Raw genomic sequence first — 17,593 nt, forward strand, 5'->3', positions numbered from 1 at the left:
TGAGCTCCTGTAAAACTTTTCTGAGTTAAAACTATTTGTTTTCTGCAAATAACTGCTGGTTTAACTGCTAGTTTCATCGCAACTTTTCAAATGGTTGTCAATTGAAAGATAACAAGGCAACTCGGTAATGTGCAATTGCACATAAGGTTCCGACCCCGGTCATCCACAAATTTGGAATGGTTGTCTACCAAATGAGGAACACAGAAAAACCCAAAAATTCAAGTATTTTGTTTTAAAAATTGGTGTATGAACGAAAAGACAGTCTCCAAGGCAAATAACTCAGTGGTGGAGAAAGTAATGGTGCAATGGATTGATGAGATTGCAAAGATTCAGAAAGCAAGTCAATTCGAACAGCAAAATCAAACAACAACAACAAAAATTAATTACATCAAAAACTTCATGTCCGTTTAAAAAAAAACAAAACTTAATAACAATGTCAAAATAGCGTCAGATAAAACTGATATTAAAGAAAACAAATTTTAATTCACCAGAAAAGATATGAGACTACTCAATAAAAAGGATTTGTAACAATTACAAAAAGAACAAAAATTACAATAAAGAACAAAAACAGTAAAGTTGTAAATTTCGGTTGTTTTTTAAAACAATTAATTTCAAAGTAATGAAAACCATTAGAACCCAACTATTATATCCCATAGGTGTACGATTAACAATAGAAGGATTAATTATAGAAGGAATTAAGAAATGCCGGTATTCAATTTTTTATGCGGTTACAAAAAGAACAACAAATAGACAACAAACAGAAAATCAATTAAAATTTGGCAGAAAACGCTTTCTAAACCGTAAAGCCATACTATGGCCATCGAAATATGTTGGATTGAACTTTCTGCGAGCACCGATAATTTACTTTGTAAACTCTCATCAAGGAAACTAGGAAACAAGTAGATAAAAATGAAAAAATGTAAAACTAAGTAACACTTTAGTTTTTTTTTTCGATAAAAAAAATTTCAAAGACATGAATGCCATTAATTACAAAATGAAAAAAAGAAATAATTAAATAGGTTCGTTTAGTCTTCCAACGCAAGCCCTTGAGAACATGTCTTACGTCTACAAAAAGAACGTCAGACATTACAAAAATCAAATTTTAGTTTACTTTTTTTCCGTGTCAAAGCCAGTAAAGTCAACGAATTCTTTAAAAACCTTAGAATCTGTGACACCAATCCCTCTTGAAACCTTCTTCTGACAACAATAATGTCATATTTAGCTTTTAATTAACGAGACTAGATAACAAACAGACAATAAAAGAGCAAAACTGCGAAGTCACAAGGTGTCTCTTATAATTGTTTTCAGAGTCAAGAAATCTATCAGCTATCTACTACTATCAGAATATCAGATCATCTATTCTTACATGAAAAGCCAATGAAACTGGGTCATTGTAATGGAATTTTCATACGACTAAAAGACAAAGTAAAAAGGACAGTTAAAGACAAAATTTAAAAATTTCAAATAATTTTTTTGAGAAAGTAGTGTCAAAGCCGTTAAAATCAAAATCTATATCTTCAAGGATTTTAATACTATCAATTATGCCTTATTTTGAAACCCAATAAGGCGATATACGAGCTTTCAATAACGTGATAATGTGACAAAACAAGAAAATGTGAAAAATGGGCAAATACCGAAAATTTTTTGTTTAAAATGTGAAATCTAGTAATACCAAAGCCAGAAAAACATAACTTAAGGCATGAACGGGAAATAAAGATTGAATTTGATTTCAATAGAAAGAATAAGCTACAAGTTGAGCAAATTAAGAGAAAAATAGAGGCAATTTATTTGAAAATCAAATACTTTTAAAAGTCAAAACAACCATAAGCTCTTAAGTAATCAACTAGATGCAAAAATGTGGAACTATTTTGGAATCCAATTGGAATCCAACATTAGTGAGCTTTGTTTTTAAATGTTCTGTTATTTAATTAAAGTAGAAAATATCTAATTTTTTTTTATAAAATTGACCGACTGATTTCGATCGGAATTACTTTTGGAAAATACAAGTCCAATATTGTTCCAAAACTAGCACTGCTAATGCTGTTTGTCTATTAGGAACACCTAATTATTCGAATGTTCTAGATATTGATATTTTGATGGTTAAAAACACAAAAATAGTTGCTGCGTTTTTGATAATCAACGAATAAATTCAGCAAAAAACGGCAAAGTTTTCATTACAGAGCGCTCTCACTGGAAATTGAAATGGAAAAAGCCCCATTCGGAAACTTAAAAAATTTTGTTTTTTGTGTTGTTTGGGTCTGTACTTCCTGTGAATTTAATCAAACTGTGCTAAAGAAACTTATTTCGAGCGGTTTTTGATGAAAAAATAATAAAAATGGCCTACAATAAAGCTTTTGTCTTTGCAAATAAAAATCAACAACACATTCTAATAAAATTAACAAATTTTAGCAAAATTGGCGAAGTTTTAATCAAAAATTCAGGAAATTCACTCTAATTTCTCAAAACTTAAACCTCGATAACTCCCTGTAAAGAACGAAAATAAAAAAATCTTTTCAATTCTATATTCTAAGCTGGACAAGCTTTCTAATGATAAAAGTCTCAACTCTCTGCGATGTATACATCGATTGGCCAAAATTGACTGAACAAAAAAAAACCCATTTGAGTATATAGTTCCTTCCCATCAAGAGGGGTCGGAACAATAAAACATTGTGCGAAAATCATTTTAAGAATCTTGATTATTCAAACAAAAGATTGCTGTTGGCTGTTAAGAACGCAATGCATTCCGTGGTTATGAAAAAACCATCGTTGAATCAAATTGTTATAAACAATTATTTCGAAGCTATTAAACTTTTTAACTTAAATTTTACATTTTGAGTTCATCTCGATTTTACTGATTATCGCGAGTTTAGTTTTGTCGCTGGCACCTACTCGATCCAAATTTCCACTGCTGGACTTTAACTCAACCTATCAACCTAATTTTTATGCTGAAGTTTTCGTTGACCCAAAATTGACAATCGTGACCAAAAAAAACCTACTTTTTAAAGTCCGCTAATTCACATAACGTAGTCAAGCTAGCTAGATACGTGTTTTCAAGAATGTCTATGCTGGAGAAGCCTTTGTGTTTAAAAAAGCGAGTTGCGTTTAAAGGCACGGAGTTAATTGTTTGGAATATTTGACTTTTCAAATCAATGAAAAAACGACACATAATTATGGCTATTGGACTTATGATACCAAGTGCTATGCTGTCTAGTTTAGTTCAGTCAATCGTATTTTGAAATGTTGCCCACAAGGGAAAATTGACTCGTGTTCTTAAGAACTAGAAACATTTTAAACTTTTTTGTAGCGATCCAATAGAATCATTATAATAGAATTATTCTGTCAATTTTAAATTTAAATTAAATTGGTCTGATGTCTGCATATTTGAATAAGATTAGATGAAAATTGTACAGCGGTCTCTTCAGTTTATCGAAATTACTATTGAAATAGGTAAATACGTTGCTGCATAATGCTGCATAATGTTTCGTCAGCACCGCTGTCTAGACAACCCTAATTGTGGTATCTGAAGTGATATAAAAAGCCATTTCTAAGTGCACCTAAACTACTAATTGACTTACGCAAAGTTCCACGACATTTTTATATTTCTTAGATCTTCCAGATTTTCATAATACGGTCTATTTCAAAATAAATATTTTTTTGGTATGGGTCTGAAAAATTAGTTTGCTAAAAGTTGGTCGTATAATCTTTAGTGACCAAGCGGAGACATGCTCAGGTTATTTTTTTCTGTCATTTCAGATCTAGTAGGTAAACTACTCCCCACGTAACAATTTCTAACTGGTAACATTTTGAACGCATAAGAGAAAAGCATTGGTCCTATCACTGTGCCCTGGGGGATATTTTGATCATATTTTTCTCAAAGAATGAAATTACACCGCAAACGAAAAAATTGATACCTAAAGACTTTATAGAGTAGAAATAACTTATAAAAAAATTATTTGAAATTGATCGGTTCAAAATCAGTTCTGGATGGCTAGAAAGCATCTAATTCCCTCTCCGGTGTCTGAATGCTGGAGACATTCTAAACTTGTGTCTCTTAAATTTCCTTTTTAATATTGCTTTGAAAAATGAACAAGATGGTTGAACTTATTCGTTAAGCCCATTTGAAAAGCATGTTCAATTTGATGTGGACTTTTTAGAACATTTTTGTGTGTGCTTCTCCAGTAGCAAGTAATATGAATTTTTGATTAGAAAAATTGTATCCGTAAAAACTTCTATTACTAAACCCTCTAGGTTTCTATTTTTGCTCAATGTCTGTGTGTCAGTGATAGCTTAGTAGTTAGATTGAGCAAACATCAATTTAAATTGCCAATTTTTGGACACAGAGCCTTCTTTAATATCAAAGATTGTGATTAAAAGTTCGAGAGTGTATGACCATTTGAATATGACGTGAATGTGAATTTGTGTGTGCGTGCGTGTGTGTATGTGTGTGTGGTGTGTGCGTGTGTGTGTGTGGGTGTGTGTGTGTGTGTGTGTTTGTGTGTGTGTGCGTATGTGTGTATTTGTGCGTGTCTGCGTGTGTGTATTTTTGTGTGTGTGCGTGTGTGTGTCTTTGTATGTGTGTCTCTCTCTGTGTGCGTTTGTGTTTGTGTGTATGTGTGTTTTTGTTTGAGCTTGTTTGTGTATTTTTGTGTGTGGGCTTGTGAGTGTGTGTCTCTGTGTGTGTCATTTTGAGGGTGTGTATGTGTTTGTTTCTCTGTGTGTGTGTCTCTGTGTGTGTGAGTGTTTTTGTCTTTGTGTGTGTGTTTTTGTGCGTGTCTGTTTGTGTATGTATTTGTGTGTGTGTGTTTGTGTTTGTGTGTGAGTGTTTTTGTGTGTCTCTGTGTGTATGTGAGTGTTTTTGTTTTTGTTTGTGTGTGTTTGTGTGTCTTTTTGTGTTTTTATGTTTGTGAGGAAGTGTGTGTGTGTTTGTGGCTTTGTGTGTGTGTTTGTGTGCGTGTCTTTTTGTGTGTGTATTTGTGTGTTCGTGTTTCTCTGTACGTGTGTGTGTTTCTTTGTATATGTGTGCGTTTGTGTATGTGAGCGATTTGTGAGTGATTTGACCCTTGTATACCTTTTTGAGTTGAAATTATTTGTTTTCTGCGTTTGGCAATGCTAATTTTAACGAAGATTCAGTCCTTTTTAAGCATTGTAATGAGTTCTTTGTAAGATATCTTTGTAGTCGAGAATGGTTTTTTGCGATATTTTGGGCAATGGATGATTTTGATTATTTCTTTGATTTTTTTGATAATGTGAATTGTGCTCCTGCGTATACACTAGTAGTAAAATTTGTCACTGAAGAGTTACGGACTTGCTCCCAATTGTCATTCACCGCCTTCGGTAAATATTTTTGTCATTCACCGCCTTCGGAAAAAATGTTACACCTTTAATAACCCTTATTCGCCTCACAGTATAATATCCTATAGAATTTAGAATATAAAGGTGTTGGGTGAGCTCAGATTTACAACTGAAATTAAGTAACCTTCTAGGAAGTATGAAGAATTGAGCTCCAGTAAATTGGGCCTATTATTCTGTTAACTGTTGAAGCATTTTTTAATTACATTTTTAAATTTATTATACTATGTTTTTGCTGGACCATTTTGTTTCGTTCAGAGGCGCAGTTTTGCTTTCAATTTTACAAATGTTTGTAACAACACATGATTGACAATGTTGGTTTTTACAACGTCAAAATTTGAATTTTCACAAGCTTTTTCTATCTCCTATTTTTTGTCAATGTTAGAAATGACAAAGTGTTGAAAAAAGAACTAGAATGGGGGAATGGTTTCTCCTACACCGCCCTGTGAAGACATAGCAATTAGTATATGGATACCATTCAGACATTATGTCATAAATAAACTGTATTTGTGAATGAAAGTTAGAACCTCATCACACCATAAATCAATAAATGGTAATTGAATTGTGATGCTGCTATTTTTAACCACAGCCAGACAGCTAACAAAAACTCATTCCTCATCGTCTTAGATGTACAGGTCTGATAAATTCATTTTATTCGTTTTATACAGACGTAAAAACAACTATATTACATGATAGTAGAATTAAGCAAACAATTTAAAGTCTAGCATATGTTTTGTATATTATTCATAGCTTTCTGCTATTTGAACAGTTGTTCTTGTGCCCTTAGGTGACAGTTTTGGTGACATGCTTGACCATGGCACTATTGGCGACTGACAGGTATTTAGTGTTCAGACATCCGATGGCTGCCCTTCAGTACAGACAGCCGAAAGTAGCTCTAATCTCCAATGTCGCTGTATGGATTTGTGAGTACATTGAAAGTTGCACATATTTCGAAACATGATTCCAACAAAAGAAACATTTACCAATCATCAAGATGATCTATAATTAGTACCGTACCTTAGTTGTGAAATTTTTGGTTTATTACGTGAACGTTTTCGAAACTTGGGCCAAAAAATTTTCTAAGCCCTCACTATGACCCATCAGTTTTAAAACGACCATAACTTTTAAAAGATGCGATTCTCACATTTGCGAAATTTTGAAGTGTTTCTCCCGGGTCGAGGTGTCAACACCATTCAACGCAAAATCATGTAAGATAAGCGGTGAATGAGGGAATTTTTGTGAGATAAGCGGTGTATGCGGTGAAATTACATAAATCAGGCCGTGAATGCGGTGAAAAATAACTTTATCACGTGGTAACGGTAAAATTACATAAATTCACCGCCGAATTTAGGGGTGATTTTGAATAAATTCACCGCTCTGAAAAAAGTGTCAAATTATGTGAGATAAGCGGTCAGTGCGATGAAATTACAAAAATTCACGGCTTAACTTAGGGATGAACTTACGTAAACTCACCGCTTAGAAAAAATTGTTAAAATTGGGTGAGATCAGCAGCGAATGCGATGAAATTAATGGGGAGTAAGGGAAGAATTGTTAGTTTTAACCCCTCACTGAAACTACCCCTTAATCTTACATCTTTTTTACACTTTTTTTTAATCGGTGAATTTATGTAATTTCACCACTAGAGTAAGCGGTGAACTTTTCGCCGCTAAAAAACACCACTTTTCACCGCTAAAATAAGTAATTTCACCGCTTTGAATCGCAAATCTTACAAACATTCACCGCGCATGTTTAACAGAAAGTAGAGTTAATTTGATTTATAATTAAAACAAAAACTAGAAGTCAGTGAGAGATGGCGCAGTGGAAACAGAAGTGGATGACTTGCAGTAGATGAGGGTTCAAACCCTTGTAAGGTCGGTAAAATGAGGTGAATTTACTTAATTTCACCGCATTTTACCGAAACATTATGTATAAAATTTGCTGTGAAAAAAAAACAAATTTTCACCGCTTATCTTACATATTTTTCGATTTTTCTTCTACCCGGGCTGCAAAACCAAGTAGTAAAAAGTGGGCTTCCGAATTTTCCGTATATGTCCTTTGTATATAAAAACGAAGAATAATGATCAAGTTTTCAATTATTCGTTTATTCGATAAACTATCAAAGTTACAATTTATGCGACTCTGTGCGTGAACATGCGTGAACATGTTCAATGACAGCCAACGGACAGATCTGGCGATCTACTTCACTGCTACTTTGTGTAATGCTGTTCATTGCGTAATGTAACCAGCATATCGAAATTTATTTTTAAAAAATTCCTTCAGTAGCTTTCATTTACCTTAGAATCAATATCGTTCGGATTTTACAAGATTAATGCATACAAGCGACATTATCGTTTGTCGTTTATCCCGCAATTTTATCACAGGCAAATAAGGAGAGAGTACCCCGGACATTCCAGAATAGTTATCTTGTAAGAATCGTACTATTTCTTACAAACTCATCTTGCAAGATTCTGTATACTTAGTTAGAATTCTCGCAAGCTCTTGCAAGTTTTCAGACTGAATTAGCACTAACAGATAAGTTTCTTGCAAGATCTTAAAGGATAAATATTCCTCGTTCTAACTTAGTACGACTTCTTTGCCGTAAGTAGGCTTCGTACAAACTCTTGCAAAACTACACATCGCGCGAACGTTTAATGCTTTCATTAATGAGTATGAGCCACAAAAAACAAGCTGAACTTAGGTGTGGTTCATTACAGTACAGATTTCAAACTAAATTTGTACAAACTTGCTAATGCGAGTTCGCTCTCTAATATAAAAAATATCTAATCATATTTTAATGCTTTCATTAATTTCAGTACTTGCAGAGGTCAGAAAAAAGCAGTTACAGGCTCGTGAGAAAGTTTTACAAATCAGAGATCTCATTGATAAAACTGATGCATATTCTCTAGCTCTCGCTAAGTAAATAGGAGCGTCGTACTACTTGAACGTCCTCCCATTGCTGAAAAGATACAAATTTAGGTGGCGCTTCCCTCAGACACGGCCCTCTTAGAATCCCATCAACCCTTAAACCTTTAGCTAAACATCCAGAAGCATTTATTTTGGCTCATTTGTTACATTGTCCTAGAATTGGCTGCAAACAGATCAAGCACAATGATGGATGTGCCTCTATTTCCAGCTTGCTCTAAGAAGTATGTGATGATTTCGAAATTGAAGCCTTTCATCAGATTTTACAATAAATATAGAAAAATTGCAAATGATGACAACGCTCGATTAGATATCAAAAAAAGTCTCAATAAATTAAGCTTTAGTAAAAACTTTTTTCAATGAAAGATAGCTAAACCGTTTGCTCTAGAGAAGCAAGCCGGAGAAGATTTGCTCTAGAAGCACGCCGGATTTATTTAATTATCACAAGATGATCTAAAAATTAAGTCTGAACAAAGGAGTAATTGATGTTTGAGAAGGTCACGTTCTATTGATCTTCTCCTTCACTGCTGGAGCTAGCCCATCAGCGTTGAAATCCATACAGAGGATGACGGCAAGAATTAGCGAAAAAAAACGGAGCATGCTTATTCTTTCGTTATGACATAAATCAGGAAAAAACTAGCATCGAGGGGTCGTTGTTGTGTAAAATCACTCCGTAATTTCTATTCAGATTCGATATTAAACCAGCACCTATATATCTTTTCTCGTTTCTTTGAAGCTGTTGTACTCAATTGCGATGGGTGTATCCAATTGAGCCGCGAATGCTTTCTTTCGAATCGGAGAAGACAATTGCGCCGCAAGTGGCAAGCCAATTTCTACTATCAGAATTTCTAGTTTCTAGAGTAGTCAATCGCGATGCGAGTAGCACTTCTCAACATTACTGAGTTTAATTTGGAAAGCAAATTGCTAGATTTAAATTGAACTGAGTTGTAGCGTTGCAAATGAGAGAGTGAATTAAATTAAGCGCAATTTAAGAAGCAAAAGTTTTGTTCAACATGATCACGAAAAAGGAAGTAACTTACAAGATTTGTTTTTAGTATGAACAGATAATTTCCTGCGCAGACAGTATGAACAGACATCAGATGACTAAAATTGCGAGGAAGTGAAGCTAACTAGAATAGGAGTAGCATTTGCCCTTCAAATGGAAATAAGTAATAAACATGAACTAAATACGGTCATGGATATGTGAAGAGATATCCATTGCCGTGTGACATTTCCCCCTCTTGGGAGAAAAAGAAATTAGTATTTAAAATCAGAAAATTAATAAATATTCACCGGTTACATAAGTAACAAAATATTAAATAATAAGAAAAATATTAAAAAAATATATCAAAAGTTTATGAAGTTTGACTGAGTTTTCTAATCTGTTTCCGAATTTTCCTCATTCTCTGCTTGAAGCACTGTAATTTCCCGTGGGATATTCTGAGAGTCCTCCATCCAGCCATTTGAACTTCTTATGGAAGTTTCTCCGATATCCTGATGCATATCCGCTGAATGTCCTTCAGTATTTCTGACTTTCTCCACAATTGTTTGGGAAGATTTCTTTTTCAATGTTCGTTTACTTTTCCGCACTGAAGATGTGTCTGAATCCGAAGTGTCACTGATCGTGAGTTGTCTCTTGCTTGATTTTCTAAGTATTTTGTGTGGGTGCCTTTGTCGAATCCAGTCGCGCCGTAGATGGTCCAGCTGCATTAGGGTTGGTTGGTGGTGGCGCGATTGGAGCAATTGGACTAAATTGTAAGATTTGGGTCAAATCTGGTCGATTAATAAAGGCCTCAACATATTTAGGATTCCTCTTCGGGATTTTCATTTTGAGAGATCGGGCTACGTTGCTTGCGGATGATATACATGATCTGCCTGAAGAGATTACACTGACGTCATCGGTCTGTTTTCGATTGCGTTTGATTTTCTTGTCTCCCGTACTTTTTCTGATTAAATCTCGTTTGTGTTTATAGATTTATAGATCTTCTGCTCAATAGTTTTTTCGCTTATTTTTTTGGTCCTCTTTCGATATACTGCGTCAAATCTGTGTCTCTTTCCGCTCTCGTGCCAAATTTTGCTTTGTCTGAATTTCTTACTCGCACCTCCTGTCTATTTGGCTCCTTGATTACGCTTGTCGTAGGGCTCGCTTTACAAACTGTACTCCCGGGTGCAAGTACCTCCTACAAACCATCAAGGTTTTTCTGCTGTCTCTGGTTTTCGTGAAGCTTGCGAGCCAATTTCACTTGGACACTTCGTTCTGAGCAGGGAATTGGTCTGGAAATTACTTCCGATCTGATTAAACGTTGTTCGTCGTCGTTCATCTTTTGTTCCTCCAATCTGGCTCGAGAACTTGCTGCAAAAATGACTCTTTCAATTTCTGTATTTGAACAGAGGGCTGTGTCTGCCCACTGCTCCTCTGATAGATATGATCGACCCGGAATCGTATCTTCGTCTAAATAATGTTTAATTATTGCATTGTAATTGAGATTTTTACTATTAGATTTAGTGGTGATGTTAGATATAGGTGTGTTACATTTTCTACCAAAGTGTTCCTCAAATGGTGTGATGTCTATTGTTTTTTGCTTTCATATTCTCAGTCGTTGTTTTATTGCTTTAAGTGAATTTTCTAAGTTAAATTTTTTGTTTAATTGTGATTTCATGCAAGATAATTGTGGTTTAATTGTTTGAATAAGACGTTCTACTAATCCAATTGCTCTTTGATCATTTGCTGGTGAGTATATAGGTGTGATGTTATTTTCTGTACAGAATGTTTCAAACTTTTTTCCTGTAAAACATCTAGCTTGATCTAATCGAATAGTTCTGGGTACTCCGTGTTGATATGTGTAATTATTCAAGGATTTGATTACATTTGATCCAGAAGCGTTATTTACTATTTCTGTTGTGGGACATTTTGAATATCTATCTATACTTGTAATAATATATTGTTCTATCCCTTTTTCATTCAATATTGGTCCGCCAAAATCTATTTGTATTTCGTCATTTGGTTCAATGCATTTTGGTAAAGGTGCCCATTTGCGGTGCGAAATTACTGATTTAAGGCTCTTACCAATCTCCGTGCAGGCTTTGCACTCACTGGCTTTTGCTAGTATATCTCGGTGGATGTACGTCCACCAAATGTTTTGCGCGAGAGATAGCATGGCAAAACTCCCGGGATGCGTAGAGTGGATATCCTCCAGTACTGCATCTTTGATTGATTTTGGAATGGCTATCCGCTCGTCCAAAGAGACACAGCCATGCTTTACGCTCAAATCCCGCCAATAGGAAAAGAGATAAGGACTTATCTCTCTCAGCCTGTCTGGGTCATCACGGATTACGCAATCCCTCACCTCCTTGAGGATTGTATCTTTACCAGTTATAATGGCAAAAAATTTCCGGCTGAAGACTTTGTTAAGGGTTTCTTTAAATAAAATGTCATCCATTTCCTCAATCATGCCCCAGTCGGTGCCTCAGTATTTGAGGAAGTATTCGTTCCGGGTATAGATGGAGTGGTGTCTGAGAATGTCACCCTTGCTTTCGTTGGTGTGGACCTTGATCGCGGAGCTTTGACTTTAGACATTTTGCTAGTGTGATTGACTGAATTATTCGAGTTAATCAGTTTATTTTGTCTATTTAATGTGTAGTGATTTGTAGGTTTGTTTTGGGCAAAAAGCGAGTGATTCTTATGCAAATGGTATTTATACTTTGGAATTTGTGTTTTCGCGCTAAATTTAGCGTTATTAGGTGGATTATTTGACTTAATACCATTAATGGGCTTTATTGGGTATAATTGTTCAGAGTGTTCACATTCTTTACTGTCTGACATTTGCACCTCCTTTGCAGCAAATTTGTTAATTGAATGTGAATTCGTATCTTTACAGTTATTTGGTGCAAATTGTGATTTTATAAGTTTTGGTGACATTTGCGATGCGAATGGTTGCTTTAAATACGGATTAATTTTAGAATTAGTTAGTGTTAATTGCGTCACGAATGGTGCTTTCAGTGGTGAAAGGAGTGATTGTGATGCAAATGCTTCATTGCTAATTTGTGAACTAGTATTAAGTGGTGTATGTAATTGCGGCGCGAATGGTCGTTTTAACTTGTGTGAAGGCAAATGTGACTTTAAAATGCTACTAAATTTTTTAGTTGCATTTTGTTTTTATTTGTAATCAGATGTTTCATGGAATCACGAATTTTAGTATTGTTGCTCCTACAAAATGTTCGTGATATGTAGATATCTTTTTAGCTCTCGAAAATGGGTTTCTTGAGATATAGTCTACGAGACCCATTTTTGCACCTGGTATATGTTCAATTGTGAAGTTATACGGAAGTAATCTGTCTATCCATCTAGATACTCGGCTATTGTACGACTTTTTTGATCTATGCTCCTTGAGTATAGACAATAGTGCTCTATGGTCCGTCAATACTGTAAAATTTTTCCCGTACAAATAGTATTTGAAATTGTCAATGGACCAGACTATTCCCAATAGTTCCAGTTCGTTAACACTGCAGCGTTCCTCTGTTGAATTTAGAAATCGTGACGCGAATGCTATTGGCTTCCAACGGTCTGGTGTATTTTGTTCAAGTGCTGCTCCCAATTCGGAACGTGAGGCATCACATTTAACTCGGACATCAAGTTTTGGATTATAATGGCTATTTTCTGTGCTGTTGGCAATTTTTTCTTCGATTAAGTTAAAATGTTTAGTGTGCTCTGTTGTCCAGACAAACTTTGCTGATTTTTTTAGAAGTGGTCTAAGTGGGTAACATAATTGTGCAAGGTGTGGTATGAACGTACCAATATAGTGTACTGACCCTAGGAAGGATCTAAGGCGTTTTAGTGTTGTTGGTGGTGGTATTGTTAAAATTCGGCAGTTTTACTTTCTAGAGGTGATATTCCAGTTTGTGTAAACTTATAACCTAGCCATTCAATTTCGGTTTTTGCGAAATAACGTTTCTGAAGATTAATTCTCAAATTACCTTCGTCTAGCTTTTTCAAACATTTGATAACACATGCCATGTGGTCTGCTTCAGTACCAGTACTAACGATTATGATATCGTCTAAAAAACAATAGCTGTTTTTGAGACCTATTAGTGTATAGTCCATAGCTTTCTGAAATTCTGCTGGCATATCTGTAAGACCACAACATCTGGTTTTGAATCTATATGTACCAATAGATTCTCCACAGATGATGTTAACAATACAATGTTTTGCAGTGTCGTGGTGTAACTTTAATTGGCTATATGCATACTTTAAGTCTAGTCTGGTGAAATACGCTTGTTGGCCGTTTTGTGTGTTGGTAAGGTGTTGTGATATGGCATCAATTAACATTTCAATGTTGGGCATTTGATATTTATTTTTATATATTGCTTTAATTAGTACTTTAGAATCTAATGCTAGTTTTATTGATTGGTCTTTCTTTACTGTGATTACGATGGGAGATATGAAATGCTCGTCAGAATAACTAGATAGTTTTTCAATATGGCCTTCAGTCTGTAATCTTTCTAATTCTGCCGACAATCTAGGTTGTAGATTTATCGGAACACGTCGACCTCTTTGATGCTTTGCTGTAAACTTTTGATGAAACTTTGATCTCGCTACATGTGTTTTGGACAAACCAATTCTTGATACTAAATGAGGAAATTGCGTCGCGATTGTCTCTTTAATTTTACATGTAGAACTATTAATCTTACTAACACATTTATCATTTTCTGGTTGTTGTTGTACCACCGCAAGTCCAAGGGTTGTGAACAGTTCTCTCCCGAAGATGCTTTTGTGACCATCTTCTACCACAGTCAACATTGCTGCTCTATCTTTCCAATTGTTGTATTCAACTGTGGTTTCCAGATGCCCAAGAACTTTTATTGGCTCGTTCGAGAATGTTTTGAGGTTCCTTCTGTCTTTCGTGTCTATCCACTTCGCAGATTTTGTGGTTCGAAGGATTTGGTTTGCCAATGTTTTCTTTATGAGGCTAACTGCACTCCCAGAATCGATCATTGCATGTGCTTTAACTTCTCCAAGTTGTACCTCAATATTTAACGGTTCAAGTTGATGTGCTGAGTCAGACGAAATTGCCGCCACGTAATCATCGGAATCACTTCCTTAGTTCGAGTCATACACCTGTTCATACAATTGTTGATAGCTGGATATGTAATTGACGGATTCTTTGTCATCACTCTTTTCAGGAGACTGGTCACTTTGACTGACATTCGTTTGTTGGGTTTTCTGTGTTTGTCCCTGTGATCTTTTCGGTTTTCGGCAATTGCTCGCAAAATGGCAAATTATTCCACAATTTTTGCATTTCTTTCCATTCGCGTGGCTAATCTGCTTATGGTTATGACTCCTACGAAGGCCGCAATTCATACAGATACTTGTGTATTGATAGTTCTGGTGCGCAGTTGCGTATCGTGTGAAATCTCGCTTAGTTTGGGGAGCATTCGCGTTGCGATTGCGTATTTGGTTACTGTTGATTGCATTCACAGAGTTTGTACCCGACAACAAATTCTGGTTGATGTTTTGTTGATTTTGCGCCCCCCTCTCCATTTGAATAGCTATCTCCAGTGCTTTGGACGGTTCGACTGTTTCTTTTAACAGTTCTTTCTGGGTCTCGTGATCGATCATATTCAATATGAATGCGTCACGATTCAAGGTGGTTTCTTCACTACCGAGACTACTGTTTTTAGCTTGTTCTATGAGACGGCCATAGAAGCTTTCCACAGATTCACCCTTTTGCTGCTTACAAGAATAGAAAACAAAACGATCGTAGGTTATGTTTCGAACTTTCGTGAAAGAATCCTCCATCGCCTGCCATAGTTCCTTGAACGGTTGTTTTTTTATTTGAAAATAGGGATGTTTACTTTTGAAAATTCGTCGTCCCTCCGTTCCAATACTCAAATACAATAGAGATATCGATTTTTGCTCACATATTCCCCACGATTTATCTCCACACAAGATCCCAATTTCCTCAATCTTTTTACAGCGATTTTGCCAGTTTACCTTCAGTTGTTGATTGCGAACTTTTCGATCCCTTTCCGTCGCTTGTGTATGGTTTTCCACTGGTTCCTCATAGATTGGTTCGGGCGGGTAGGTTACCGCTGCTGATGGATCGTTCAATAGATTGTCAAGTTGAATTCCCTTATTAGCTAGCGGGGCCAGTTTCCACTGTTGGGTCCATTTGTCCCACGTCAGAGGAGGTGTTGCTGTCGGCTTTTCCCAGAATGCCTCTATGTGACGAGGTGTCTTCATAGATTCCGTTGCTGACTGCGCCATGTTGTACTCAATTGCGATGGGTGTATCCAATTGAGCCGCGAATGCTTTATTTCGAATCGGAGTAGACAATTGCGCCGCAAGTGGCAAGTCAATTTCTACTATCAGAATTTCTAGTTTCTAGAGTAGTCAATCGCGAGTTTAATTTGAAAAGCAAATTGCTAGATTTAAATTGAACTGAGTTGTAGCGTTGCAAATGAGAGAGTGAATTTAAATAAGCACAATTTGAGAAGCAAAAGTTTTGTTCAACATGATCACGAAAAAGGAAGTAACTTACAAGATTTGTTTACAGTATGATCAGATAATTTCCTGTGCAGACAGTATGGACAGACATCAGATGACTAAAATTGGGAGGAAGTGAAGTTAACTAGAATAGGAGTAGCACTTGCCCATAAAATGGAAATAAGTAATAAACATGAACTAAATACTGTCATGGATATGTGAAGAGTATCCATTGCCGTATGAGAGAAGCTATCTTTATTTCTTTATGATGCTTTGATGCTTGACTATTGTTGGCGTTTATACACGTGTATAAGAGTTAACTTGCCGCCCAAGAGTGGACTGGCTAACTTTTTAGTGGAGCGGCTTTCTCGTATTTAACGTTTTTCCGTGATTAATTATTCTGGTGATCTACGCCTACTTTCAAAAAATTTTAAAGATTAGCGCTATAAAGTGAAGGAAAACGAAAGTACTGTTCACGTTGCCACAATGTGAAATCCTTTTACGAGTTCACGCATGCATAGTAAATAATTTTATTGTAAACTCGACTTAAAAGTACTTTGCGCTAATCCCAAAATCCACTAATACAGATATGGTTTGTATAATTCAAATTTCAAGAAATATTGTTCACAGCCCACTACAAAGAGAGCAAAAAAACAAAATTGACTGTTTTGGGACATCTGTACTGTAATGGCTCGACCAAAAATTTCACCAGAGCACGAGCTCGTCCGCACCAACCCCCCCCCCCCCCCCCCACGTCCACAGACAAATTTCGTCTGGTCCACACCCTTCTTGTATCGTGGACTTTAATTTGGAAAAAAATCAATTTTAAATGCTGTGTGCCGTGTATTAACATTACGTACGGAATTAATACCCATCATCAACTCGTAAAATTTACTCGCCTCAAAATTGTGCCGATTCTACCGTGCATGGTAACGTAACTTAAACTACTTTTCAGTTTCATTCATTGCCTGTTGTCCAATTGTCTACGCAACGTGGCCCGGACCATCGGAATTGAACAGCCCATATTGTGAAGAGAGATGGAGCAAAACAGCCATTCTTTTATTCTATCTCTACTTTTTCTGCTTCTCATACGTCTGCCCTGTGGTCACCGCCCTCGTGTGTTACGGAAAGATATTCCAACTCATCCAGAACAGCGATGAACAGACCCAGCAAGCTTGTAAGTTACCTAATTCAGTTTGATGGACTGGGTTGATCATTCAATTGACACTGACTAAATTGTCGGTTAAAATTCTCGATTTTTGGGTTGTCGGCTAAACGCCCTGTCGGCGAATACGGCGGCCACCAAAGTCTGGGGTCAAAATAGTTTGAAAATATGATCACTCTCAAATTGTTCACATGCATATAGCGAAATAATCTAATTGATTTTGTTGGGCTTCGGAACCCCAAATGTGAAAAATCGTTATAATATCCAGAAACTTTAACTTATTGTTTGGCATAAATTTGTCCTGTTTTTTTTCCTAATTAGCACAATTAGCTTTGCCCGCCAGTGTGTCCTTGCAAATCAAAATGAATAGTTTTGTCGAAATTTGACATTCGGTTTTATAACTAACTTACTTTGCTTTCTAAAAATGCTGAATTGTAATACTAATTTTCTATATTTTTTAGCCTTGAAAATTCACAGCAACAGAAACAGAGTTTTGGAAGTTTAAATTGTTTCGGAAATTTTTTGCATTACCATTCTTTTCCTAGCCTCCCTTCATAGTCTCCCTTCAAAGATGATCAAATAACGCATCATTAGGGTTTTGTTGCTGTAAAAGATAATTGGAAAACAGAAACCGATAACTGAACAAAAACAATAATCGGATATTCTTCTATATT

The 17,593-nt window shown here is 35.8% G+C and overlaps 1 protein-coding gene across 1 annotated transcript in view; it reads left to right on the forward strand.

The window, feature by feature from the left end:
• Window positions 1-5,781: 5,781 nt before the first annotated feature.
• Window positions 5,782-17,593, forward strand: part of LOC142356862 (G-protein coupled receptor 54-like) — a 30,235-nt gene continuing 18,423 nt past the window's right edge. The window contains exons 1-2 of the mRNA XM_075408628.1: window positions 5,782-6,272; window positions 16,710-16,931. Of these exons, the coding sequence (XP_075264743.1) occupies window positions 6,164-6,272; window positions 16,710-16,931 (331 nt within the window). The 5' untranslated portion in view covers window positions 5,782-6,163. The remainder of the gene's footprint in view (window positions 6,273-16,709; window positions 16,932-17,593) is intronic.

The sequence above is a fragment of the Convolutriloba macropyga genome, unplaced genomic scaffold, assembly GCF_964194025.1.
Source record: "Convolutriloba macropyga unplaced genomic scaffold, txConMacr16.3 SCAFFOLD_2128, whole genome shotgun sequence".
NCBI lineage: Eukaryota > Metazoa > Xenacoelomorpha > Acoela > Convolutidae > Convolutriloba > Convolutriloba macropyga.